Here is a 27,499-nt window from a genome sequence, read left to right as displayed (position 1 = left end):
TAGTTGGTTCCCCCTGCAGAATAGAGCAAACTTTCCTCCGATTACAACAGCCGCTGCCCCAGACAGAGTGGGAGGAGATGTAGATGAAAGCAGATCCCGTAAGTGGAAGTGTCAATGCATGCTTCCCAGAGAGCTTCTAATGCCCATCTCACTCCAATTAAATGACTGTGTAGTGTGTCAGCAGCCTAGATTAGTTTAAAACTTAAAAAAAAAAACTTCTATTTGAGCTTCAGCCACCTGCCAACATCTAAAAGGAGAAAATCACTTACTGTCTCTCCCCCCCTATCTCTGTCCCTCTCCTCTCCTCTCCCTTGTCTCCTGCTCTCTGTGTGTTTCTCCCTCCCTCCCTGCATTTTTCCCAGGCTGAGGCGTCCATGGACCCTCTGGCTCCGCTGCTTTCGTCAGTGACTTGGAGCGTTCCGAGAACTTTGTGAACTCCCTGCGCCGGAGTGGGGAAAGGGAGAAGGGGAAGGGGAGCAGTTGATGGGACGCAGCCTGGCAGCAGTAGCAGGCTCCTCCGGAGACGGCATCGGGACTCTCAGCTGGAGACGATCCCCGGGGTCATGGGAAGACAGCGCCTCAGCCTCCTCACCCTCCTGGCTCTGCTGGGACTCCTCGCGGGGCTCGCGGACCTCAGCCACGGCTACGCCGCCGAGGACGAGGATTACTACATGCAGGAGCTGCTGACAAGGGAACAGTACAGCCGGGTCCAGGGAGCGGAGGAGCCTGTGGCCTCGGTGTCTGACAGGCAGGAGCACCCCGGCCAGACCCCTGCCAAGAAAACACCCAAGGGAAAGGCAGAGAACAGCAGGCAGACAGAAAAAGCCACCACTGAAGCTAAATCAGGTAAAAGCACTCCCATCTGTCAGCTTGATAACTTGAGAAAATGGTTTTCTTAATATTTCAGTTAGAAACTCTCTTGAGGACAGTAAAAGTTTATTTGTGCTCTACAAATCCTCCACAGATCCACATGATTTTATTGGTGCATCCATCAGCAGGGTTGTTAAAATATTACTAGTGCTTTTTTTTAAAAGTTAGTGTATCTGTAGAAATAGCATTTTACTTGCTGGGAACTTTAAATCAAAGGCACCTAACAGGAGTGTGTGTGGCAGCAGCTTCTAGGTTAACAAAGCTGTAAAGTTACACACAGTCTTATAAAAGCTAGCCAGAGTTCTCAACTTCTCAAAACTATCTGAAACTTTTGAAGTGACCCTGTGAAACAATGGTACAACTAGATGACAGTGCATGGCTAATCCTTGTGACTTTTTGTATGTCAGGATAAATTTAGATAAAACCTTCCAATCAGACAAACACAGTACAGAAAGCTTTGCAAGATGTGTGCTAATGTGTGTGTCAATAGAGATGATCAGACAGCTGACCATATGAATTGACATTAAATAGTACTAATGCCTGGTATTGTGTCAGTTAAACCAATAGGGACACTTTACAAATGTGATTTGAAGGACAAGATAAAAGTCCAAAATGAATTCTCAATGAAGTTGCAGCTTGGTATTACACAGAAAGCTATAAGTTGGCCTACTTTCTCCTCAAAGACAACTAATGGACCACAGACACTCTTATGCTGCTTGATGAATTCAAACGGAACATTTGGGGCTCAGACAAGAACCTGGTGTCCTCTGGGACTGAAGAGCAGCAGCTGAATTCAATTCACATGGTGATGGATGTGCAGAGGAAAAGAGCAACAATAATCTCCTCAGGTAGTCCGGCTCCTTAAACCCCCCCACCCCCATACACATAGATCAGAGCCAGGTTTCTGCGTAGCTTCCACACAACAGCAATATCAACAGCCTCAAGCACGGCGGAGGTCAGGACTGCATTAGGAACCACGTCGCGCTGAACACATGTGAAATCCACGTTTTCCCAAAAGCAATGGCAGGATCCCTACACCGACCCATTACAGTCCATACAAACATATTTACTGCGGCTCCAAGCCCTCTCTATGGGGCTCGCAGCGCATGCAGTAGCAGGTTCGTAGGCATGTAGAAATCCTGCCAGGTGATTGGAGGACAGTAACACGCATGAAGGCAGGTTGGTCCGGCCTGGCTGGTGGCAGGTAATCTGGAGCAGCTGTGTCGACAGTGACTTAATGGTTCAGGCATCCGGCCTCACGTGTCTCAGCAGGGATACCTGCTGCAGGTGGGACTGCAGAGGGAATACGACCAGCAGAACATACACAAGTCACTATTTTCCTTTTCATGATAGTGATTTGTTTAACATATGTCCATCATACTGTATCATATAAGCAGTTTTTTGTAGGAACCGTGTATATAGAATAGCAAGGACTTGAAGTTAAAATGATTTCCAGCACATTAGTTAGAAATAAGACAGACTTGAGAAGAGAATAAAGACTTTCAGATGCGAGAAGGATTGTTATCACGTGGGGCCTATCCTGACCTGACACTCAGTCAAATAAAAAACACGCTCCCCACTTCCATCTTTAGTTCCTCCTGGAATGTGACTCCCCGCCCCCCCACCCTGCCTCCTTATGCAGGACATTTTCGTGATTGCTTTGAACCCTCAGGCAGTCAATTGAAGTGCTATCATAGTACAAGAGCGGAACGGTATGACCACCAGCCAGGATCTAACATGAGAGAGTGCAAGTGCAAATTGAAATGCATGTTTGGCTTAGCTACTGTGGGCCTCAGACATGGGAGATATGAACTGAATGCAAGGAGCAAAAGGGTTAAAAGTTTTGAAATTCTGTGCCCAGAAATCATCTCTTGGTTTAGTTCTCAGTCCTGGATCCATATGTGTGGCCCAGGATTGAATCCAGCCAGAGCTTTCTTTCCTGTGTCATTCTGTTTCTCTCTCAATAATCAGTCCATAATACTAAAGGTGAGTGGACTACCCACACTCTTCAACTTCATCAGTGTCCTTTCCTTCCTTAGTGAAAACAGCCCCCAAAAAGGCTGAGAAGAACAAGAAGAGCGCCTTGAAAACCCCCAACAGCATCTCAGAAGGCGAGGGCCAGTACAACTCGATAAAAGAGGGTGAGTGAAGGACCGATGACACTGCCACCACACATGGGAAATTCATGATCTCATAAAACAATATTTCAGGAAATTCATCTTCCCCTCCGATGTGCAGGGGCCGTCTCTGTGCCTTCACGGGGGCAGTTAGGACGGGAGAGAGAGAGAAACCGACTCTCTCAGAGATGACAAATGTTTTGGAAACGGGAACGCTTTTCAAAAAACGCTTATTTTCCCTGAGAGGAAAAATCTGGCAATAAAGATGATGCTCTCAGAAGCGGAATCAAGTCACAGAGGCACTGCTGTCCTCTTTGCCGATGAAGCATTGTGTTTGGTTGCCATGGATCACTGTATATTTGCTAAACTGAAGCTGGGATGCCCCGGTAGCCTTCCTGTATGGACGCCGTCTGTCGTAGTGCTGCGAAGATTGTATATCACTACACTGTGGTCCAAGACAGATGACAACATAGACACAGCGCATGAATTTTGACCTCAAACTTTCCAGAGCATTGAGAGAACCAATATATTGCCCTTATTACACTTATTTACACAGCGTCAGGCTCTTCTGGCATGAATGAGGCACTATATTCAACAATGCTGGAAGTTAACAAATGGGTGTGTATGGGCCAAGTGTGAATTTATGTGTTTATGTTACAGCTATTGTAAGAAATCTACCAAGAAAGGTAGAAAAGCTGCCATTTGGAGTTGGCATTGAGAGGCGAACGGGGATTCTGAGCAGAAATTTGGATGGCGGGATTCTTCTAACATGTTGGAAAATGGGAACTCCATGCTGACACGCCTGGCACGGCCGAGGAGTTATAAAGAAACCCAGCACACAGTCGAGATCTGGAAGGCCCAAGCTCCCAAATCATGTTTTCATGACTGAAATTGTGACTGAGCACCGAGCCGTTTTCTGAATTATGTGAAGTTTGCTTAGTGTCTCCATGCCTTGGTAGCAGCTGATTTATCTGGACCACAGTTACAGGCTGCAGTTTTATAGGTAAAATTATGAACAGCGTTTTAAAAATCGCACGCTTTTTTTACATTAAGTACTTAATCACCATTCTGTAGCCTCGAAACATCTTTTTGCCTCCAAATTTCTGTAATTATTTTGCCATTGTTGGAGCTGAGCTGGAGCAGTACTCAGAAAACTGTGATTGCCACATCAGCACATACCAAAACAATAGGGAATTCATTAAATGCTGGATTTAAGTGCAGCAGGGTTTTTCACTGTTTGATTAAACGGATGTTTCAACAGCCCGTTCATTATTCCCATCAGCCATAAAGCTATAAAGAGTACTGTTAAAACAAGATGTTTCCGCACAGATATCGGCCGTTTGTCAAATGTGCACAGTGAAGTTGCAGTGGCTGAGTAGCTTGACAAAATGCTGTTGGGTTTTTTTGAAGGATTGGGCCCATAGACAAGCAAAATTAGAAAGTTCATTGAGCCTTACAAACAGGCTTTTGATGTGCAGCTGTCTGCTGATGTGAGCGAAAAGCAATGACTGAGTGCAGTCACACTAATTTGTTCAATTATTTTATTTTTGATTTTTAAAGTTTCCAGGGCGCCACATGTGTTTAGATTGATGCTCAAACTGTGTCTTGAACAATATATACTGATTAATCGAGGGCCAAAAGCTGTGTTTGGAAGTCGTTTAAAGCTTACATTACATAAACATTACAGTAGGAATGAATCATACCCCTACAATACTGCAGTACTGTAGCACCAGATGTGAGACAATGACTTGTGACATACATAGCCTGAATAAACTTCGATCCCAGGAATTGTTTTTTTGCCCTCAGCAGTAACATAGCGAGTGGCCTAGTTAGCAACACACGAGACCCTGACTGTCTGTTTTGTCATTTGCATCGTGCATTATTGCACAATACTCTGCTCCTCTATGAGTCTTGTAGAGGACTACGTGCAGATAATGATTTATGCTCGATAAAATGGCATGCACCCGTTTATTTTTTCCTGTTAACCTTGATCCTGTGGTGTGCTGTGAGGGCCGGGCTGACCCTAATAAGTTGTGATCCCTCCATTCAGAGCCTGGGGACACAGTGTGCCGCCGGGCCCTACAGTGTGTCTGTAAATCCAAGTGGATTTGAAATATAAGCATACAGGCTTTTTGGCACAGGGTCACAAGTAGGGCAACACATGTGTTTCATTGCTGTGTAGGGTTACTGTAAACAACACTATACTATACTAATTGGTCACCCCAGTGGCATCGCGTCTGGCTTGTGAATCAACTTTGACAACACAGTTTCACAGCAAGAATTCACTGGGTTTTAAACTGTTTGGATAATGCACTAAACATAAATTACATCCTGTAATGGTATGTGGATTTTGGATCTTGTAGAAAGTAATTTTTATAATGTCACTAAACTTTATCTTTCGCCTTTCAAAGAATGACCTTGGCTTCTGTACAAGTCCCAGTGTGATGGATGGTATCCTGTATTTCAGACACAGCAATCAGGCCACCGGAATGGTTATGTAAGGCCGAGCCAGCCTCCTCCGATGGATCAAATATATAGAGAGACGTGACCAACTTCGCACACGCATGTCCCTTGAAAGATGAAAGTGCAGTATATTCTTAAAGAAAATTCCTTGGTCTACTTTTAGTCTCTTGCGATACTGGGTGTTCATTTGTGAAGGCAGGCAGCCCTGGCCGTGTGACAGCGACATGTGCAGCACATGCCGCATGTACAAACAGACCGGTGCCCAATCGGAAATTCTTGCTCTGAAATTCCATAGCTGTGGTCTGGGGAAGTCTGCAAACAGCTTGATCTGACCCAAAGAGCTGTTGGCCAGCAGGGATTTCACACGTCAACCCTTATTTGCCCATTCGGCCCTCACTGGGTGATATCCATTGTAGTGTAAAAAGATGAGCCAATCTCACACAAAGGCCTCTCTTTAGTGAACAGCATCCCAGTCTCTGTAAGCACTTAAAGATGGGCATTTGGTCAAGCCAATTGCATATGCCCTCTAGTAGAAAATGAAAACATTCTTAAGTGATGTGCAGCTTCCTTTTTATTCAATAAAACCTGTTTTTTTCATTATAAAAGGCACACTGCCTCAAATAAGGCTGCATTTTTGCCAAATCATTGCTGTAGCCTCAATGTGTATTGCTGGATAATTGGCATACTAAAGCAGTCTTCACTGCAAAAAATCTCCATGTTAACGCAGCATCTAGTCAACAAGTCATTTGGTCTCATATTCAGTCTCAGTGAAAATGAGGTAATTTAATTCCACTTGTTTACAATGCACTTTCACTTGTCAGTGTCTTGAAACATGGCAGAATAAGGCAAATCACTCCACTTGTATCAAGGCAATTATACTGAACTGAAATTAATCTCACCCCACTGGCAACATTTTTCACTTGATTTAAGAAAAGTAAGACTCAATACTGACTGTTATTAAATGACATGTTAAGATGCCATTCTATACCCTTACAGAATGGCTATAGCAAGACATTAAGGACAGCAGGTCACACTGCAGACTGCATCACTGCTCTCAGACACCGCACACAGCGCTATAATGCTTTATGGTCCGGTAACTCACTCTCCTCTTTAAGTGTCCATAGTTAAGGGTCTATTGATAGCTAGTTTTAGATTCCCTGTTGCAAAAGGCTTTAAAGGACTACACCGACTTTTTGGGAGTTTGGCCCGTTAGTCAACTTACCCAATAGATCTGACGAGGGGACTGGCACCAAAATCTTCTCCAGTAGATAGCTCTGTCCAGTGCGCATGCTAACACTTTAGCTAGCATAATCCAAAGTATGAAGATAGACCTTTTAGTAATCCAAAATTGGTATTGTTTTTTTATTCTATGGCCTGTAGATTAATATGAAAATAAAATCTCAAGCTTCATCTTTAGTGAAATCCATAACAAATCAACAGTGCAAAAACTTGCTGTCTGGCTGACTTACTTCACTCACTTCCTGTGTAAACAAGACGAGTCGCGCTCGTGGTCTCTCGGACAGCTCGCCTGCCATAGAAAACACATTATTTTTGACAACTTTTATGTCTGTTTTACCAATCCTCTAAACGACCCTGGCAGGTTTAGACGCGTGTCATTAAAATTAACTAACCAGCTGCTACAAGTTCTCATTTTCTCACTTTTAGGATAATGCTGCTTGCCTACTATTACATACTGTATGCTAAAGCGTTAGCATGTGCACTGGACAAGCTATCTACCAGAGACACAGGGACGATTTTGGTACTAATCCTCTCGTCAAATACTGGGTAAGCTCCCAGAAGTGTCGGGGTAGTCCTTTATTAAGGTCATGATATTTGATATAGTCATTTTAACTTGCTCATACATTCAGGCTGCAGTTAGATAACTGTGATAGGTAACATTATGCATATTAGATTTCAAAATAACCGTTCGTAGTGTACAAATTGATTAATCACCTGTGTAGCTTGACACATTTTGAAATTCATAGCAGTGTCTTGCCATCAAAGCCCCAGTCACACAATTCATTTCCATTCATTTCATATAGGCTCACCTTTTATGTTTTGATTTTCCAGTCAAAATGAGTTGTTTACCAGCTGAGATGTGTTAAATTGGTGGCAGGTAAACTCTGGATCTCTTTACATTTCTCTCCCTCCTTTCAGGCTCACAGTATTATATGGGCAGGTGCTCAAATTAGCTTCAAAGGAGAGTTTCTTGATGAATGCTTTCCCACCTTGATTTATTGTTGTGCCATGTAAATGGGTTTAGAGGGAGTGTGAAGAAACACTGACACTGATGGATAATGACTGCTATCGTAACAATCACCCATAAAAGTTCTGCTTTCACCTCTGCATTGCACATTAGAATGATACTGAAACTGTTTGCAGTTCAGTGTGTGTTGACAAAGCAAGTTTGCTGTATACACCAGCTGTTTTTAGAGATGCTCACTGTAACAGGTGGCGAGTGCAGCCACTCATTCATTAGCTTCACACATTTGAGCAGTGCAAAGTCTGCATTACTCATTATTATTGAGTCAAGTTATTAATGACTGTATGGTCCCTGACTCAGGAGCTATAGTGTAAAGAAAGCAGTGCTTCTGTAGCAGCGACAGATGATACATGAAATTACCATCGTCCAAGTATCGCAGGCCAATTTGTCATTCTCCTCTACCAGAATGCCCTCCAATGGGACTGGAGACACTGAAGATTGATGATTTCCAGCTTCATGCTTCGACTATGAAACGCTACGGCCTTGGAGCACACAGAGGGCGCCTCAACATTCAGGTAAGACAGGAATGTAAAGCCTTGGCGTGGCTTGGGGAAGCCGAGCAAGCCTAGGAAAAGTTCAGGCTAGCATTATACCCTGGGCAAAATCACTTCTCACTGGAAACTTTCACGCTTTGCTCTGCATATTTCCAATCAAATAAGTGGATTCATTTTCTCCATAAAGAAGCAATAGAGAAGAAATGTGATTGAGAGATCATATCTTTCGATTTAAGTTTCAACGCAATATTATTAAGAGAATGATACGGGTCTGAATGACTGTATTTGGTAACTCCATGGAACGACGCAAATTGTGATAACATGCTGTGGCTCAGTAGAGTTAAATGTGAGTGACATTATCATTCTGCTTTAAACAGCATATTTTAATAGTCCAAAGCTAACTCAAGAGAGAAAGCAATACTGTTGCCATCAAACCAGGGGCACATCCCCAAACCTAATAAAGTGGATTGGCATCTGGGAGAAGAGGTATTTCCTGTTAGTGCAAGCTCCGCTTTGAGGATATTACACTGAGTACAGTCTGCAGTTTGCCTCATCTTTTGCAAGCTGCACTGCTCTGAATCAAAGCGTACAATTAATGAAACACACACATACGGTTAATTCACTCAAGAAGGCAAGGCATTATGTGTCAGAAAACAACAAAACAAGGCCTTTGTTGTTTGGTGTTTGTGTGTATGTGTGTGTGTGTGTGTGTGTGTGTGTGTGTGTGTGTGTGTGCACCCTTGGGTATGCGAGTGCACGTCAGAGATCACAGAGGGACAGAGATACTGTGTGTCCAGTCTTGAGAGAAATTATCAGTAGATCTGGAGAAACACATAGAAAGCAGATGTTGCCTGTTGAATCAGGCCAGTGTCCAATAGACTTAGTTTATTTCCACTCCTGTAGCTGATATGTTTAGATTCCAGACACCATCGGTTTCGTGATAATTGGGGGTTGGGAATAATATTCATTTGATAAACTTCCCTCTCTTTTGATGTCGGGAGATTTTGCATATTGGCAGAAAAACCTTGTTGTAAACAAACTAGTAGAATGAAGCTGTGTGATGTGCATTAGGTAAGAAAAAAATGAACGATAAAAAGATAATTCGCAAATACTTTGAACTTATTTTAGATCTCATCACATATCCGAAAATAACCTTTTCAAGCAAAGTCAATCAACAGTAAACCTCAGAGTTGCATTTTTGTTTTGGAAATGTGGTTCAAGGCTGCTGGACAGTTGCTTTCATTGTTCCTGGGATCCAGTTTTCTTTTGTAAACACTATTTATCCAGGACTAAAGCTAAATCATAGACTTTTTTTTCACATTTCAGAGGTTCAAATTCCATTCCTAAACTACATAGAGTGGCTTGTATCAAAAACAAACATTTTCTTATGAAAAACAAACTCATTTAAACTCGTCTTTGAGGTGAGAGAGAGATGTGTCAGTCCCCATTCCTCTGTATTCAGGCCTTCAGTTGATTAGGTGTTCTGTGTAAAGCCATAATGAGAGTGGTGTAATTCAAAGTGACTTGACAGTTATGATTAAGATGCAATGCTATTATACACCCAGGGCATATGCCGTCATAATCTAAGTTTGGATGAAGAAGATGAACAACGTGGCCTGTCAGCACATTCTGACTGTTAACACACCGCGCTCTAAGCCAACAATCTCAATTCATTATACCAATACGCTTAGTTGTACTGGCTTTTTGGATACAGTAGCATTTAATACATTATAATTGGGTTAGCATTTTCAGCTGTTAATAGCCGCTGCCAAATAAGTGTCAAGAAAGTGTATCCTACACTGCATCAGTAAAATGTATGCTCAGATTTTTTGGAGAAAATTCAGGAATGCTGGGAATTGGAAAGAAGTGCAGACAGGGTTTTTCAGCACTCTGCCCTGTCTCACAGGTTTGGCCTGCATTCACTCCTATAACTCAACTTTACTGGCTCCCATTTGCCCTTGTTCACTCCCTTCACCATTTCAAGCATGATCCTCGCCTTTACCTGTACTATAAAATTTACAGTCTTGCCTCGCTACCCGCTGTCCTTTCTCATAGAGCCACACCGAGAGAGGACACACTTATCTCCTGCTTGTCGGTTCCTATCTGGGCAGCATAAATTTAGATTGCCGGTGAACCAAAGTTAAACATCTACTTTATATTTTTATGAGCTTGACATGATCTTAGCCTTGTTGACTTTTACATACTTGCCTGTCTCCACTATCAACAGGCTGGAACATGGTAAGAATTAATCACTTTGTAGCGATAAGAGGCGGCAACAAATAAACTGATGGAAACACAGGTGAGCTATACCATACTATACATACGTGTGTATATATCAGAGGTGTGACCAAGTCAACTTTGCTTGAGTCCCAAGTCAGTCCCAAGTCTTATAGCACAAGTCTAGTTCCAGGTCAGTCCCAAGTCTTATAGCACAAGTCTCAGGTCAAGTCCCAAGTTTAAATGTAGAACACCCACACATCGAAATGTAGAATGTCAAGTCAGAACAAATCAAGAGTCCAGTATCAACTTAATATCTTAAAGAAAACTAAATATCTAGGACTTTTCAATGCAACATGGTTTTAATAGGATAAAAACTTGGTAAGAGCATCATGAGTTTGATTTCTATAATCAGTTTCAACTTCAATAAATTCAATCATTCCACACAAATTCAGAAAACATAATTTAAATTCAGTCGTCTGCTGGAACAAATCTCATCACTTTCAATCTAAGTCATTTACACAAACACAATAACTTGTATCAAGAATTTAGAAACCTTTTCAAGTCAACAAAGTCAAAGTCAAGTCCCAATCACCAGAACCCAAGTCAAGTCAAGTCTCAAGTATTCTCTTCATGCATGAAGTCAAGTCTCAAACAATTAAAACTGTGACTCGAGTCCAAGTCACGTGACTCGAGTCCCCACCTCTGGTATAGCTATAAGCTGCTGCTTGTCTCCGGTAGGCCGGCCTTTACGAAGACGACCTGTACGACGGGGGCTGGTGCGCCGGGAGGGACGACCCGCTGCAGTGGTTCGAGGTGGACGCCAGGAGGCTGACCAAGTTCACAGGGGTCGTCACACAGGGCAGGAGCTCCCTCTGGTCGTGAGTAGGACCCCTCCGGACACGCTCTGAGATGTTGACGGCTGCACAGTTTGAATGGGAACTTTCTCACCCCAAGCTGTAGTCTTCAGCAACTTTAGAGGATAATACCAGTGTTTGTTTGTTTTCGTCTAGGTCGGTGGTTCTCAAACTTGGGGTGAAGATCACCTGGGGGGTCATAAGATAATTTTGGGGGTTCGGGAGATGATTTATGGGATAGGAAAAAAACATATCTCCACTATACAGATTTATTATCATGTGTAATTTGTCTGAATTTGTCTTTTTTTCTTGTGAAATTCATTCAATTCAATTTCAGCCTTTAGGCCTCCGCTGATAATCAAATGAAACAACCTGAAAATGGAAAATATTTTTTTGGTTTACTGTTCACCACTCTGGTTATGCAGCCTGTGATGGGGGTCGAAAGTAGGCATTGCTTTGTTTTAAGTGGTCACTAGCCAAAATGTTTGAGAACCACCGGTCTAGGTTGCCCCTCTTCTTTACATTTTTCCGTCTGGTGTCTGCACACAGCCATCGTTGGAGATATCAGGGCTTGTTTTTCTCCCTTCAGAAGAAGCCATTTGCTGCCATTCTGCCATTCACAGTGTGAGATAATCCACCACCGCAAACGTGAAGCCTTCATTTGGTCTGATCAAAGTTTCTGTTTTATCCTTATTTCATTGTGCCTTCAGTTGAGTGTTTTCACTGGTTCCTGTCAATCACCTGACACCCACAGGAACAAGTGGAAGCCTCCGCCAGGAAATAATCCCTCAAATACATGTCAAACTGGGTTTGACATCATAAAGTAAATGTTAAAATACTAATTACATACAGCATTGCAAAATGATTGGGGGGAAATGTAAAGTAGACGAATACAGAAGTAAATGGGCTGTAACCCTAAATAATACCGGTATTTTCCTTTAAAGCAAACTGCAAATTTTGACTTCACAATAATATTCCTGCATAGCAAAACAAGCTTTTCTCTCTCATCCATATGGCATTGAACCTTCACTGGTGTTGCCCTTTTCCTTTCAAGTCTTTTCTGATCCCCACACTCTGGGATTAAGGATTTGTGAGTTTGATTGATTAGAGAGTGCAGCCTCATTCCTTCATCTCTCTTAAAAGGTCATTACATTATAAAAATAACACCCGAGAAAATAGATTTTTACCACACTGTAAGCTCATTCATCACATTTTAGTTGACAGGTAAAAAAAAACAAGGACACCGTGATTTTCATTATTCTTTTAATAACACATTTTAGATTGTATCTTAGACACCGAGAGCTTGCTGACTACCGTTTGGGATGAGTCATCTAGCTGTGCCGTGCTGACGGTGTCTGTGAAGAGATGAATTACACCACCATCAGGTCTCCATGGCATCTCATGTGCTTGGCTTCCAAAGACAGAGAGACGGGTGTCGTCTCTCCTCCCACTGACTCAACCCATCAGTCCTTTTCCTGCCTTTCCTCTGCCAGGCTCCTCTTGTTCTTGCCGAACAATCAATCTCTGAAAACCTTCCTTTTTGGATGTTGCTATATGCATTTACAACCCACCTTCCCATCCCCGTCCTGAAGATTAATTTGGTGGAGAGTTTTTAAGACGAAGTTGAAATGTATACAAACTTATATTGTAGGGCAGCACTTTTGCTGATATATAGCATCGAGCACACACACAAACACATACATATGCGTTTGCAAGAGCCCACTCTGAGAGACTTGCGAAGGATTATGTGTGCATTTTGCTGTGGAGCAAAGGGAGTACTAGTCATAGTCCTTCACCTTGAATTATTCCACCCACACTTCTCTAAGAGACTGGATTCTCCATTATGCCAGACCTGTGACTCTCAGCACTTACCGTGTCACGGGACAGCACAGACCTACACTACTGCTAGGTGCTGTTCTGCAGCAACACTAAACAGCGGTTGCTAGCTTTTCAAGGTTGTCCATTGCGATTGTGACTTTAGATGTAACTAACACGCCATAAATAAATCCAGATGTATGAAACTGTACCATCCATTTCTCGTAATGTTTAGCAGCAGAGCACATGAGGCATTTGGGCATGAGGTATTAGAAAGCAAAGTAAATCAAACGCATATACTGTATTTTTACTGAAGCATAATTTGTGATTGGCTTTGGTCATGTGGAATGGATCCCTTCCTCTAGTTGTATGAAATCCATTTTTATGCATGCCTTTAAAAGCATTTCAACAGCAAATAAGAATAATAATAATACATAGAAACACAAGAGGGACCGTCAACAGAGTTGGCCCCTAATTAGACTCACGTTTCATATTTTCATTAACGTTCAGTTTAGCAATGTCTGTATTTCACATTGACCAGTAATTCTCCTCACTCTCTCTCATACCTGCATAATTTTCTCATGTAAATGTGCATCTTTTGTTTCAATCTTGGTGATAAAGTGAGGGAAAACGTAGTTGCATTTAGGCTACTGCTATCACTCGTAGTATGTCAGTGTGTGATTTGCTGCTCAAGGTTACCCCCCCCCCCCCCCCCACACACACACACACACACACACACACCATCACCACCACCAAAGGTGAAGTGAACCCTATGCCCCTGTGCCATGCGTGCAAAATCCTCTGTTCACCAAGAAAACCATTTTCTATCTGCTGATGTGCTGATGTTCACATTTTTCCCTACATTCTACCTTCCCTCCGAGTTGGCTCCGTAATAATATTTGACAACTTCTGGCCTTTGTACTCCTTAATTGGAAAGGGTGGCATAGACTTCTGGAAACTGCTGTGTGGTTACAGAGCAGAGGGAGATCCTTTATCAGGCTGCGTTTGTAATTTTCCTCCAAGTCCAGCACGATCTGAGGGTGCAGAAGACACAGAGCCCTAGGTGGATGAGACAGAATTTCCCAGCAATTAGCTCTGTAGGGCTTGTAGCTGTCTATGGTGCCAGCACAGGGGGTTCTGTTCATAACAGTGCTTTAATTAGCAGGACTGGGAATTGTTACTGGACTGGACCGGCTCAGCCCTGATGTCTTTATCCAGAAGTGCAGAAGCCCCTGCCACCCTATACCGCACATCAGGTAGCACTGTGCCTTGTATGACAGATGAAGTCGTCAGTAAAAGCCTTTCATTTGCAGATCCAATTACAGACATGAAAGACACTGTACTGTTCTGATGTCTCACCTCCGCCTGCTCTATATAAGACTTAGCCTGGTTACTGTAAAGGAAGGGGAACCACAGATCTAAAATATGAACTTCCTAATGTACTGCGACCCCATCATCTTTGAAGTTGTAATACTGAAATTGAAGACAGTAAGATGTCAGTTTTTCATAAAGTTAACAGTTGCCAGTCTTAAATTTGTGAATAAATTCATGCTAGTCAGAATTCAGAATAATTGCCAGTATTCGGGCTTAATAGGATCAGTGAGTTACACCAGTCACATAAACTGGAATACAGTATGAGCCATTTGTGTTGTATGGTGTATGGGGGGTGTGGAATTTTCTTTTCATACGTCTTTAGTTGTTATTACATAGGCTTGACTAAAACAAAACCATCTGGACGACATATTTCAGTTTTGCTCTCATTCCAACAGTTTAAGTAATACAGGTTCAATGGGTGCTACTGGTATAAATGGCATTCTTTGACCTCTTAGCCTATTTATAAAGCAACTTTCATCCCGTGGGGATTGTGCCTGTCTGGATGAGTGCCGAAGCAATATCCCCCCAGCCACCTCGGTGCTCCATTTGCATTGAATTCAGCCTAACAGGATATTTCTCTTCTTTTCTTCCTCTCGTCTCTCGACTTGCTTAAATGTTACCAGGAGCGATTGGGTGACCTCATACAAAGTCATGGTGAGCAATGACAGCCACACCTGGATAACACTGAAGAACGGGTCAGAGGACTTGGTGAGTAATGGGCATGAGGTTTAAAAGGAAAATTGAATTTATTACAAGTATTTCCTGACGCATATCCGCAATACAGGCAATTATTTTCACAGTGTAAAGAACCCTCTCAAGCTTAACCACTATCATCCCTCCTCTCTGCAAACTAGCTGTGTATAAGAAAACTTGTTTTACTTTGCCCCTCATTAACTAGAACCTGAGAGGAAAAAGGATTCTTGTTTGAAAGCAATTACAAGGGAAGATTTGGGCCTCCGCTTATTTGCGAGCTTAATGAGCTGAGAGGCAATAGTAAATACTGATGATCCTCAAGCAGATGGGAACCTCATCCTGGATCATTTTCAGAGCCGTGTCTCCTCTCTCATTGGGCACTTGGCTTTGATTTCACTGAATAGACAGAAATTGAATACAGCATAATCATAACGACGCACTACAACAACCGTTTTCAGCTGAAAGTCAGTGTAATCACAGTAATAATCCCAATATCACTGAACGTAACTTGATTAATGTCATTTTTTGTAGAAAATCGTATCCTCGTTGCTCTCTTTAGTGGTTCAAATCCCCCCTAATGGAATTTCGATGTAATTTATACACTCTCTGTGCTGGTGATGTCATCCATGTGGGAGATGCGACCCCTACAGTAATTTAGTCTCTGCTAACAAGCTCGCTGCTACCCACTCTCCCACCTTTTGTGCCAAATGCCAAACTGCACTGTTTGATCTTTCAAAATGGCAAAAGGTGACAGAGAAGAACTGAAGCTGCGGGTGGCATCATATTTAATATTTTCAATAAACTCACAGTGTCATGGAAGTTTAAGGACATTCTGGCTGGAAGAAGGCTTACTCGCTGTATATGTATGTGTGTATGCATGTTGATTATAAGGTTGACCAAGCCTTAAACCAGCACACATAAAAATATAGATCTTGTTCTTAGCTGTTTATTCACTATGGGGATGACTGTGTTTGCCTCAGTAGATCTTCATTGGCAACAGGGAAAAGGAAATTCCAGTCCGGAACATTTTCCCCGCGCCAGTGGTCGCCAGATACATTCGAGTCAACCCTCGCTCTTGGTTTCACAGCGGCAACATCTGCATGAGAGTGGAGATCCTTGGCTGTCCTATGCCAGGTGACGGGTTTGTATGGGCCTCCAAAGCAGACACATTATTCCTGCCATTGGCATGTACTTACAGCTACTGACAGGCTGGAGAATGCATGGCTTCCCCAGTATGATATATGATTCAGCCAATGTTCAAGACATCACTCAGTGACCAATTAAAAAAGTAGTTTTTTAAGTCACTTGCTATTTGATTTGTATTCAGCGCAGAGCATATGCTCACCATCTATGGTCTTGGCGCTTAGAACCAAGCATGGATTGATGTTTTCCTTTGGCTTCACCGTAGATGAAAGGAACGGATCCACGTCCTTCATGTATTCCAGTTCAACTTCTGGATATCAGTAACTTCATGTTTCCCGATTCCCCACAGATCCCAATAACTATTACCACAGACGGAATGAAGTCACAACCACAGACAACCTAGACTTCAGACATCACAGCTACAAAGAGATGAGGCAGGTAAGTTGCAGTAAACAGAGGACAACAGCACATATCACCCTGTTAGTAATTCTGATGGTTGCATGTTTTATTCATAGGAGGTTCAGCTCTCATTTTTTTTTTTCTGCAAAGTGACAGAACGTGGAGCGATAAGACATCTTGCATTACTGTCAGCCAATTTCAGACAAGTTGTGTCCTTTGCAAGAACAAAACAACAACAAACAAAATGAATAGAGCCTCACCAGGCAAATGAAAATGTATAAAGCATCTCATGGGTTGTATCATTACTTATTCATATAGTTGTCATGAACAGTAGCCTGTTTGTACTAAGAAGGAAGACAGCTGTATTTGTCAGTGTGTACACTGTGACTGAGTGGTTGTGAAGGTACAAGTGCTGTGAATCATAATCTCCTGTAATGCAGCAGCTCCGCTCTGCCAAGCAGCCGACCACAGGTGTCCCAAACTGCTGTTATGATCCACAATGACACCCACTCAGATGAATGCTCAGGCAGCGTGGCGGACGATAAAACAGTGGTCTTATTATGGTCTTAGTCGTATTATCAGAGTGAACTAAGTGGAAATTTGAACCTTTGAGGCTAATGGGTGTCACGCAGGGAGTCCAGCCTCGATAGGAAGGACTATTTTTAAAACTCCACTTCTAAAGCCTTCTTGCCCTTGACATTTCTTTTCTCTGCGCAGGTACCTGGTACCTTATCTCTGAGGCCACTGCAGTTTAAACAGTGTGGTCCCAGCAACCTCACAGACTGCCAGTGGAAATAGCTCATCATGTCTTCTCAAATAAAGAGAAGTTACTTGATATCGCTTTGACATACACTACCAGTCAAAAGTTTGGACACACCTGATTGAATGTTTTTCATTCTCTTAAAGCCATTTTGATCTAAAGGCTTATGCTTAAATGCTTGAAATTTGTTTCTTAGACAAATATAAATAGTGAAGTTGATGTCTATGTATGAATTTGTTTCCAAAGCCTTTGCCTTTCCATCAAGGCAAAGGGCGGCTACTTTAAAGAATCTAAAATATAAGGTAGTTTGGATTTGTTTAACACTTTCTTGGTCACCGCATAAATGCATTTGTGTTAATTCATAGTTTTGATGTCTTTACTATTATTCTAAAATGTAAAAAATAGGAAAAATAAAGGAAAATCCGTGTCCAGACTGGTAGTGTAGTCCCAAGGCGACGCTTTTTTTTCGAAGAGCTTTTCAGATCACTACTGATTGGTCTCCAGTCGAATGTTTACTGGCCTCGGCCACGCTGATATTGCCAGAGCGCGGAGGGTTGAGAGACAAAACAAAGCACGTGGAAAGAACATTTTCCTCAGCCCACATCCTCTCAAGAGGACAGTGTAACATTATCCTGACACATCCTGGCCACAATCCTTTTGAAGCTTCTTTTTAATGACACCATTCTTCTAAGTACATAGTTGCTACGAGCAGATAAGTATGCCATCAGCCCCATTAAGTTCATTCTATTTCCCAAAGACCAGACTGCCTTTAAGCGGCAGATACTGCATGTGAAAAGAAAGACTGCCTTTAAAAAGTGTCTTACATTGTTCCTGGTGAATATAAGCCAGGTATAATTATCAAGGGAGCAGTGTGCTTTTTTAGATTGTGAGAGCAAGAGTTTCACCCGCTGCCTCGCGCTCCCTTGTTTCGCGAACAAAAGCAGATGTTTGTTTAATGATTTACCAGCCAAAAAAAAAAAAAAAATCAAGATTCAACACGGGCTTAATTAAAACCCCATCACTCCTGACTGATTAATGACTTCTGCAGCAGCTGGGACAGCGAGTAAACAAAACATAGATTTCTAAAATTAATGCTGTTACTTTATTTAACAGCTTGTTATGCGAGTCTCTTTTCCTGCCGCGCTTCCTCTTTGTGTCTCTGCTCTCGGCCATATGTTTAAATCATAGCTGTTGTTATTTCAATTGGCTCTGCTGTAGTCCAGCTGTTCTACGAACCTGGTTTCATAATTGCCTTGACCCCTTCGCACACAGCCCCTCCTCACTTAAGTGACACAGTCCTGTTGATATTGCATTTTATTGCCAAGGTGTCTCAATATGTAACCAAGCCCCAAGGGAGCTGTGCTAGTCTAATGTCAGAGATTTTCTGTAGAATTTTGCATCATGTATTAAGAGCTGATGCTGCATTATTTTCCTCTCACAGCTTATGAAGGTGGTTAATGAGATGTGCCCCAACATCACCCGGATCTACAACATAGGCAAGAGCCACAATGGCCTCAAGCTGTATGCCATAGAGATCTCTGACAACCCCGGAGAGCATGAAGTTGGTGAGAATATCTTTAAAAGGAACTGTGTGCTTTAATGTCTTAAAATAGGTTTAACAGCGATGTGATTATTCAGTGTTTTGTGTAATGTTAACATCAGAGAACTGTGTGTTTTTCTCTGTGTGGCTAAAGTTAGCAAAATTGCATATTTAATCTTTCGCTCTCTCCTTCCTTCTCCCCCCTCCTTGTGTGAACCTTGTTGACCAGGTGAACCGGAGTTTCGCTACACGGCGGGTTCCCATGGCAACGAGGTGCTGGGCCGCGAGCTGCTGCTGCTGCTGATGCAGTTCATGTGTCTGGAGTATCTGGCTGGCAACCCGCGCATACGTCACCTGGTGGAGGAGACCAGGATCCACCTGTTGCCATCTGTCAACCCCGATGGGTACGAGAAAGCCTTTGAAGTGGTAGGTCTGCAAGACTGCCATTAGTGACCTCATATCATGCACTGGCCTCAGGCGAAAATACCGCCGTCTCTGTTTGACAGGTGTGTGCTCTCCTGATAAGAGCCAAGGCGGATGTGCATTTATATGTTAGCCTTTGCAGGTGCATGAAAATGGGTTAGAATGGCCTGTGGAATATATATGTCCATTATGAACAATGTAGCTGTTTGTACTTATATTTTAATAGTCCCATTCCAAAATTACATAAAAGTGGATGTGTGATGCCTATACTGCTTTAAAAATACCACTGAAACACATGTAGATAGGGGTGGTATTAAATCAGCGGCAGGCCTGTCAGATGAAAGACTCAGTATTAATGAAACACATATAGATAAAGACAAGTAACCCGGTTAAAAGCGTGTCTGATAGCGCTTGGCCACTGTACAGTCAATGACATCAGGTCATTTGGCGACCTGATGTGTGTGTGCGTTGTATCATTTTCTCTGTATCTCCTTCATATTGTCAGCATGTGTTTCCATACTGTGGGGTTTACCCAGGGTTCAGAGCTTAGTGGCTGGTCTCTGGGGCGATGGAGCCAGGATGGGATCGACATTCACCATAACTTCCCCGATCTCAACTCCATCCTGTGGGAGGCCGAGGCCAAGAAGTGGATCCCTCGCAAAATGTTCAACCACCATGTGCCGATCCCAGCGTGGTACCAGTCCAAAAACGCCACGGTGAGTCTACTTGACTCTGTTTGATACACTGTTATTACTGGACTTGTAACTCACTTAACTTTTCAGCAGCCCCCCAGGTGATGGCCTATAATTTTCAGACTAGGTCTAATGGAAGCAGCAGACTTGTGCCCCAAATCTGCAAGTTACAACCAACTGCCTCTTGAACTCCCACATCTCACCAGTTGGATTCAAACTTCAACACTCAGTTTTAATCCTAGAACAGTGTGCTATAACTCGAATAAAAGCTATAATTCTACAGACTCAAATTACTTACAGCTTTCTCTGCTTTCCATGCTTTTCATCAAATTAACTGCAAAGACAAAACAGGATGATATCAGAATCAATAACATGATCTGAAATAGTAGCATCAAAATGTATCTTCCATGTGCTGCATCTATGACAATGTAATAACCAGTAACTTCACTTCCACTCCTCCCATCTAAGAAACAAATCCAAAGCGAAGTGTTTTGGAAAGGGCAGAACAGCCTCGTGAGCATATCAGCGCCGTCTATTTTGGGAGCGAGGGGTGTATTTGGTATTTGTGACGAAGTGGCTGTGAGCTAATATAAACCCGAGCAATCTATTAAAAGCTCACGCTCACGAGTGTTTTGACGTTACCGAGAGCCATGAGTGAGTCACACACCGCCTCAAGAATAGCTGCTGCAGCTGTGGAGCTGGGGTCCCCATCTGTGCTCAGGAAGCTGTGAAAACTGTCCTCATTCTCCTCACCGGTTGGTTCAGCCAGTGCTGGGAGGTAGAACGGCTGGTGAACAATATGAGCCCACACAGAAGGGGCAATTTGCTCTATTTCCTAATTGTAACGTGCATACAAATGCAAATACGAGCCACTGGATGCTGGGTGGCTTGCCGCCTCCTGACAATTTATTTACTTTTTAGAATAAATAATAGGGAGTTTATACGGAGGCTTTTACTTTTGAAACCACATGTGAGCGTTGAGTGGTGTGCAATTTATAAACCTTGCTGGTAAATAGTAACATGCCAGTTTGATATCTTTATCCCCCCCCAAGCCCACCCTCTCACATTGCAATGAAATTGTTTTCAGCGCGCAGGAGTTAATTTAACAATCACAGCACTGAGATGATTGCATGAATCGCATTATCCTCCTCTCTCTCTCCCGTGTCCTTTCGCTGTAGGTTGCCGTGGAGACGCGGGCTCTGGTGGCATGGATGGAGAAGATGCCCTTCGTGTTGGGTGGTAACCTCCAGGGGGGGGAGCTGGTGGTGACCTTCCCGTACGACAGAACCCGCTCCCATGGGGTGACCAGGGAGCAGACCCCCACCCCCGACGACCACGTCTTCCGCTGGCTGGCCTTCTCCTACGCGTCCACCCACCGCCTGATGACCGACGCCAACCGGCGCGTCTGCCACACCGAGGACTTCGCCAAGGAGGATGGCACCATCAACGGGGCGTCCTGGCACACTGCGGCTGGCAGTTAGTGTCCATATACCCACCTGGGTCTCGGCTCACTGATCCTAACGCTGTGTTCAGCGGGATTTCCCGGCTAAGCCCGGAGCCTTTGAGCTGTAGCTTTGTTTAGCACCCATGCACACATCTGCATATTCAATATTCTACTCCTCGGCTGTTTTAGTGCTTCCTGTTTTCAGCTTGAAGCATTGTATGAGAAACCAAAGGCAACAGACAGATCATTACAGAAATCATGAAATCCATTTCACCCTTAATTCTACCACAACTTCTCAGTCAAATAACTATATATATGGCCAAAAAAGATATTCTGAATTGGATGCCGGCCCACAGATTTCTACATCTCTACATTTCTCTTTGTTGGCAGGTATGAATGATTTCAGCTATTTGCACACCAACTGCTTTGAGTTGTCGATGTATGTGGGTTGTGACAAATTCCCTCATGAGAGCGAGCTGCCAGAGGAGTGGGAGAACAATCGTGAGTCGCTGCTTGTCTTCATGGAGCAGGTACAGAGGCAAAGCGGCCCCCGCAACTCACACATACACACAAACAAGCCACATAAACACATGCTTGTTTGGTGCCATATTATTTTAGTTATTTTTAGGGATCTGTGAGGTGACTTTTGACCTTCATTAAGTTTTCAGATTTTTCTCAGTAAAGATGCTTACTTAAAAGTGCTGTACTAGAACCTAGCAACTGCTCACATACTGTACATACACTACCAGTCAAGAGTTTGGACACACCTGATTGAATGTACTATGTTTTTCATTATCTTAAAGCCATTTTGATCTAAAGGCTTTCGCTCAAATGCTTGAAATTTGCTTCTTAGACAAATATAAATAGTGAAGTTGATCCTATGTATGAATTTCTTTCCAAAGCCTTTGCCTTTCCATCAAGGCAAAGGGCGGCTACTTTAAAGAATCTAAAATATCAGAAAGTTTTGATTTGTTTTAACTGCATAATTCCATTTGTGTTATTTCATAGTTTTGATGTCTTGACTATTAAATAAAGAAAAAAAATAAAGAAAAATGTGGTGCGTCCAAACTTTTGACTGGCAGTGTATATTGGATTTGAACTGTACACTGGTCAAACACTTTAATATATATGATCAGAAAACAACCGGCTCCCTTCTCGACATTTTATGGATAAACTCCTCAAGTGAATACCAGTAGGCAAACTACATTTGCCTCAAGATCAGACAAGGTGATTCACCCAGTGTTTATATATTGATGCTGGATGTAGAGGGAAGATGTGAGGAAATATTTATCTGTCCTGCTGAACTTTAGATCATACATTATACATCGTACTTCATATCATGCAATATACATTGTATCATATGTCTTGATGGGGCAGACTTTGGGCAGCAGCAAACAGATGGTTGGGTTTCTGCTTTTCCTGTGCAGGTGCATCGTGGGATCAAAGGTGTGGTGAGGGACGTGCAAGGTCGGGGAATAGCCAATGCCGTCATCTCTGTGGAGGGCATCGGCCACGACATACGCACAGGTAATATTGCACCTGAGCTGGAAACTGTGTTAACAGTATCAGGATTATAAATTCTGTGTAGAACTGCAGCTTTGAATGCTTCATTTGAGTAATAAACAACAACAAAACAAACCAGCAAACATGTTATGACACAAGTAGTTGTCACTGTCAGTTTTGTAGCGTGCAGATATTTTTTGCCTTATGTAAGTCAGCTTATATTTTGCAATCAAAACAGCGAGAGCTACCTCTGGGCTTAAGTGAGTTCCATAACTCTTCATTGAGCTTTTCTCTCCAGAGTGAGTCACTCTTAAGTTACTACGCGCAAATCTACAGGCTAACAGAGCGTCCCTGTGATTCTGTAAGAAGAAATGTAAAGCACCAAACACTTAGCAGCTGATGTATTTCAGCGGAGCCGCAGGTTGGAATTACACTCAATTCACAGCCATACTGAGCGTCGCGCAGGCCTTATACATTGAATTTGCCAATAAATTGTGTATCCTCAAGGCAATCTTTGCTGATGCCTAAAAAATGCAGCCTTCAAAGCCAAAGTGGTTTTGTACTTAGAGCGTGAAATCGAATGTCCACAAGGACATTAGCCGTTATTATTCCTGGAACTTAGTATAAGTCACCGTTTCCTCCCAGAAAACCTTGCTTCCCTCAGCTGCAGTCACGGAACATTTTAGGCTGATCATTTGAAAATTGTGTCGTATTTTCTCTCTTATTTTTTCAACTTTTTATTTTCAACTATAAAGTCGGGCTTGAATTTGTCTCGGAACACTAAGTACCTTCAGAGACAGACCCCCAAAAAGACCCGTCCCCGCGTCAGGATGAATCAACTGAATCACTGGGAAGACAGGAGCGACAGCCCGGGTGCTGCTGATGCACATCGATATGTGAAAGATGCTTTGCCAGACTCCAGGGCTTCTCGGAATCACAGCTCATTAGCATTTTATATTGGGCTGTTTTCAGGGAACAATTAGATCCCCTTCTGCCATCTGAACGTAAATGATGTGAACACAGATGTCGACGTGTTACTGTTTGCATCGGCTGTAGATCAACAGCGGCGACACAACCGCCATCGTATTTCATTTGGCTTAGCGGCTGTGCCGAGGTGCCGAGTGGGCGGCGGGCGCTCGGGATGACGGGAAGGAAGCAAAACTGTCATCTTTGTGAGCGAATCAAAGGCTGAAAATGCAGCACGAGTTCACTTGTATTCCCAGCCCGCACAAAGGCAGCGTTTGGTAGGGAGAGACCAGGTAAATCCAACATGACAAAGCAGAGCTATTTTTAAAAAAAGTCTAAACAAGAATGCAGAGGAGCTCGTCTCGCAAAAGTAGAACAGCAAGAACTCTCTCCAACTTTCATTTCCAGTTTAGGGTTTTCCTAGGTGAAGGCTTTTGTGAAGCTGACTCTCTGCCGCTGCCAAGTATTAAGTTCGGCTTTCTAGGACAAGATTTGCATATTGCTGCTGTTGCACAAAAAAAACAAAATGTGTAACTCCTGTTTTTGTGCTTGTCATGTTTTCATTTGGATTCAACACATTTACATGGTCCTTCATAGGTAGAACCCTTCAGCTCATGAAACCCTTTCAAAACCCACTATGAAATCTAAGAAATTCATGGTCGTCAATTTAAAAATAAAACAGAAAAGTTGACTTTTTCATCTGATAGCAGCCATGTGTTTCTGCCATGAAAGACTTTTGATATAATCTAATTACCAGTGGTTGGATCTGTTTTTCTATGGAATCTTTTTGTTTCCACACTGAGAATAGTTTTCATTTATTATCACTGCAAATCATATTGGGATCTTTTAAAGGCTGAATATCTTCTAAACAGGATAACTGCCCATCTGAATAACCCACCTCACCCCGACACATAATGGCCATTGCACGTGTATTGCAGCCACATTAAACCACACACACGCGTGCAAACATAAGCATACTTATTTACTCTGTGTGTGTGTGTGTGTGTTTTCAGCTGCAGATGGCGACTACTGGCGCTTGCTTAACCCCGGAGAGTACCGAGTAACGGCCAGGGCCGAGGGCTACAGCCTCACCAGCAAGAAGTGCGAGGTGGGCTACGAGATCGGAGCCACCAGGTGCGACTTCACCATCGGCCGCACGAACCTGTCCCGCATCAAAGAAATCATGGAAAAATTCAACAAGCAGCCCATCAGATTGCCCGTCAGGCAGCTCCAGGCTCGCAGGCCCAGAGAACGCTATCTGGGAACATAAGGATGAGGGATCAAGAAGAAGAGGAAGAAGAAGAAGAAGAAGCAAACGTCTGCTCTGATCAGACTGGGTTTTGATCAGGACTGCTGGCCTGGGTCTGGACCTCTGTCAGATTCCTCCAGAGTGCTGCCAGTGGAATTGCAGTTTGGAGACAACAGATTGAAAAATGTTGATTGCTTAAAAGGAGATGCTTGTTTTGCTTTGATTTGTTTTCATTTGTATTGATTTGTTTTGTTTTGTTTTGTTTTGTTTTGTTTTGTTTTGTTTTGTTTTGTTTTGTTTTGTTTTGTTTAACCCAGGCATAAGCTCTCTCTTTGTCATCTCATTATTTGCCTCAACTTTTTTGAAAAAGTTGAAGAATTTCAGTCTGTCATAGTGTAAGCTTACATTTATGACCTTTCTTTTTCAATTTATCACAAATACTAAGACATCTTCTCTCATTCCTTTTGACATTAACTATAAATACTGCACAAATACTGACCAAAATCCCATTTGAACTTTTTCTATTTTTTTTTTATTTTTTTTTTAATATAAAATAAAAGTGAAATACAAATTAAAGATGGGGAATGTTTGGTCGCTATGAGGAATGGCCTTGACTGTCAACATGTATATACTTATTAACTTATGTAACACAACTACGTAAGCCATTACAAAAGCTTTATTACCTGCAGTTATACAAGCTTCATCCTTGCAAGCAATCCTTAAAACCATGTTACTAATTGACTCAATGACCTTTTGTACGTCATTGATTTGTTCTTTTTTATACACGTTACCTTTTGCAAATTATTTAATAAAAGAGTATGTTTGAACAAATTGGACTGCTTTAACTGCTCCCTTACAAACTCATGTGTTCTACACAAAGTAATCACTCTGGAAATCAGACATTGTTACAAGAGTCTATCCCCGCATACACTGGGTGAAAGGCAGACCATCACAGGGCTAACACACACTGAGAGAGACAATCACTCACACTCATTCATATCTAGGCAATTTAGAATCTTCATTCCTCCAGACTTGCATGATTTGGACTGTGGGAGGAAGCCAGAACACCCAGAGAATTCCTGGAACTTCGTATAAGTAGTATAAATAACGTCAAAGTATTTACAGTTTCAAGTGATTTCCTAAGACTTAGTTAGTCATTTGTGTCATTACTTTAATTTTCTCACAATGTTGATTATTCTACATCTCAAACATATTCATTAACTCTGATTTTTACAAGCAATCAGGCTTAGTTGGATGTCCCTAACAGAAAAGCTACTCCATTTCATTTCCATAACTTCGATTTAATCACTGGAGGTAATCTGAAGCGTCATTCCATCGGATTCTTCCAGTAGAGAGGTTGTATTTGGTGGGAGCTGGGGTGGCATGGTTCTAATTATCAGAGCTCTGCTGGAGCTTTTCACAGATCACTGGCTTGCTCTCTCAGCCCATAACAACAGCAGCCTTCCTCCTCTCTATCCAACCTGCAATTACAGGAAGGCCTCCACCTCTTATCTCCTCCTCTGCTCCAGTCCAAAGGTTATTGAACGGAGGCTCGCACACCTGTCATCATTTCAGAGCGCTGGAGAATATAAGATATACCAGAGCCGGTACTTTATGTTCCCAATTACCCTGCTTTCTGTAGCTGTAGCTCCTTACCGAGGCCAGCGAGGTGTTTCCAGTCTGTGCATCTGAAACAAAGAAGCACTGGAGGCGTTTTTGCAAGTCATTTTAAGTACAGTAGATACAATAGGCTGTTACATGTTAAATAACTCCATAATGAATTGCACGCCACAGCTAGTTGAACCAACGATTGTAAAAAAGTGCAGTGATCTGTCACCTTATAATCTTCACTATCTTGATGTAGAGATGTTAGCATCATTTGTAGCAGTTGTTTTAACCTGCTTGGAGTACCAGATGGGCGGGGTTTACTGCATTAGGAGACTTCAGACAGTGTCAGGTAGGTTGTCAATCACAGAGAAATATACTAAATTGACTTTAAAGAACTTACCTGTGATTGGCCAAACATTATATGGGATTCACTGTATTGTTATATGTGGCAAACCCCACCTATTTATTGCTGAAGTAGGGTAAAACTATTCGACCCTGGCCTGATCATGTCGGGTGTTGTCTTTTGATGGTGGGAACTTGTAAAGCAAATTGAGGCCCAAACTCCCATATGGATTGCATAACATCCCTGCGGGGTGGAGGAGGGTGTGG

The 27,499-nt window shown here is 42.6% G+C and overlaps 1 protein-coding gene across 1 annotated transcript; it reads left to right on the top strand.

The window, feature by feature from the left end:
* Positions 1 to 455: 455 nt before the first annotated feature.
* Positions 456 to 26,093, top strand: cpxm2 (carboxypeptidase X (M14 family), member 2). Its single transcript, XM_071907684.2, has 14 exons — positions 456 to 846; positions 2,910 to 3,011; positions 8,119 to 8,228; positions 11,166 to 11,305; positions 15,094 to 15,178; positions 16,147 to 16,297; positions 16,656 to 16,744; positions 18,907 to 19,030; positions 19,235 to 19,431; positions 19,965 to 20,144; positions 21,299 to 21,596; positions 21,955 to 22,094; positions 22,992 to 23,091; positions 25,047 to 26,093. Exons 1-14 carry the CDS (start codon positions 564 to 566, stop codon positions 25,301 to 25,303), a joined length of 2,256 nt encoding a protein of 751 aa, XP_071763785.1. The 5' UTR covers positions 456 to 563; the 3' UTR covers positions 25,304 to 26,093.
* The last annotated feature ends 1,406 nt before the right edge of the window (positions 26,094 to 27,499 follow it).

The sequence above is a fragment of the Centroberyx gerrardi genome, chromosome 20 (genome assembly GCF_048128805.1).
Source record: "Centroberyx gerrardi isolate f3 chromosome 20, fCenGer3.hap1.cur.20231027, whole genome shotgun sequence".
Classification (NCBI taxonomy): Eukaryota; Metazoa; Chordata; class Actinopteri; order Beryciformes; family Berycidae; genus Centroberyx; species Centroberyx gerrardi.
Note: the sequence above shows the minus strand (reverse complement) of the source record. Positions and strands in the feature narration are given on the sequence as shown.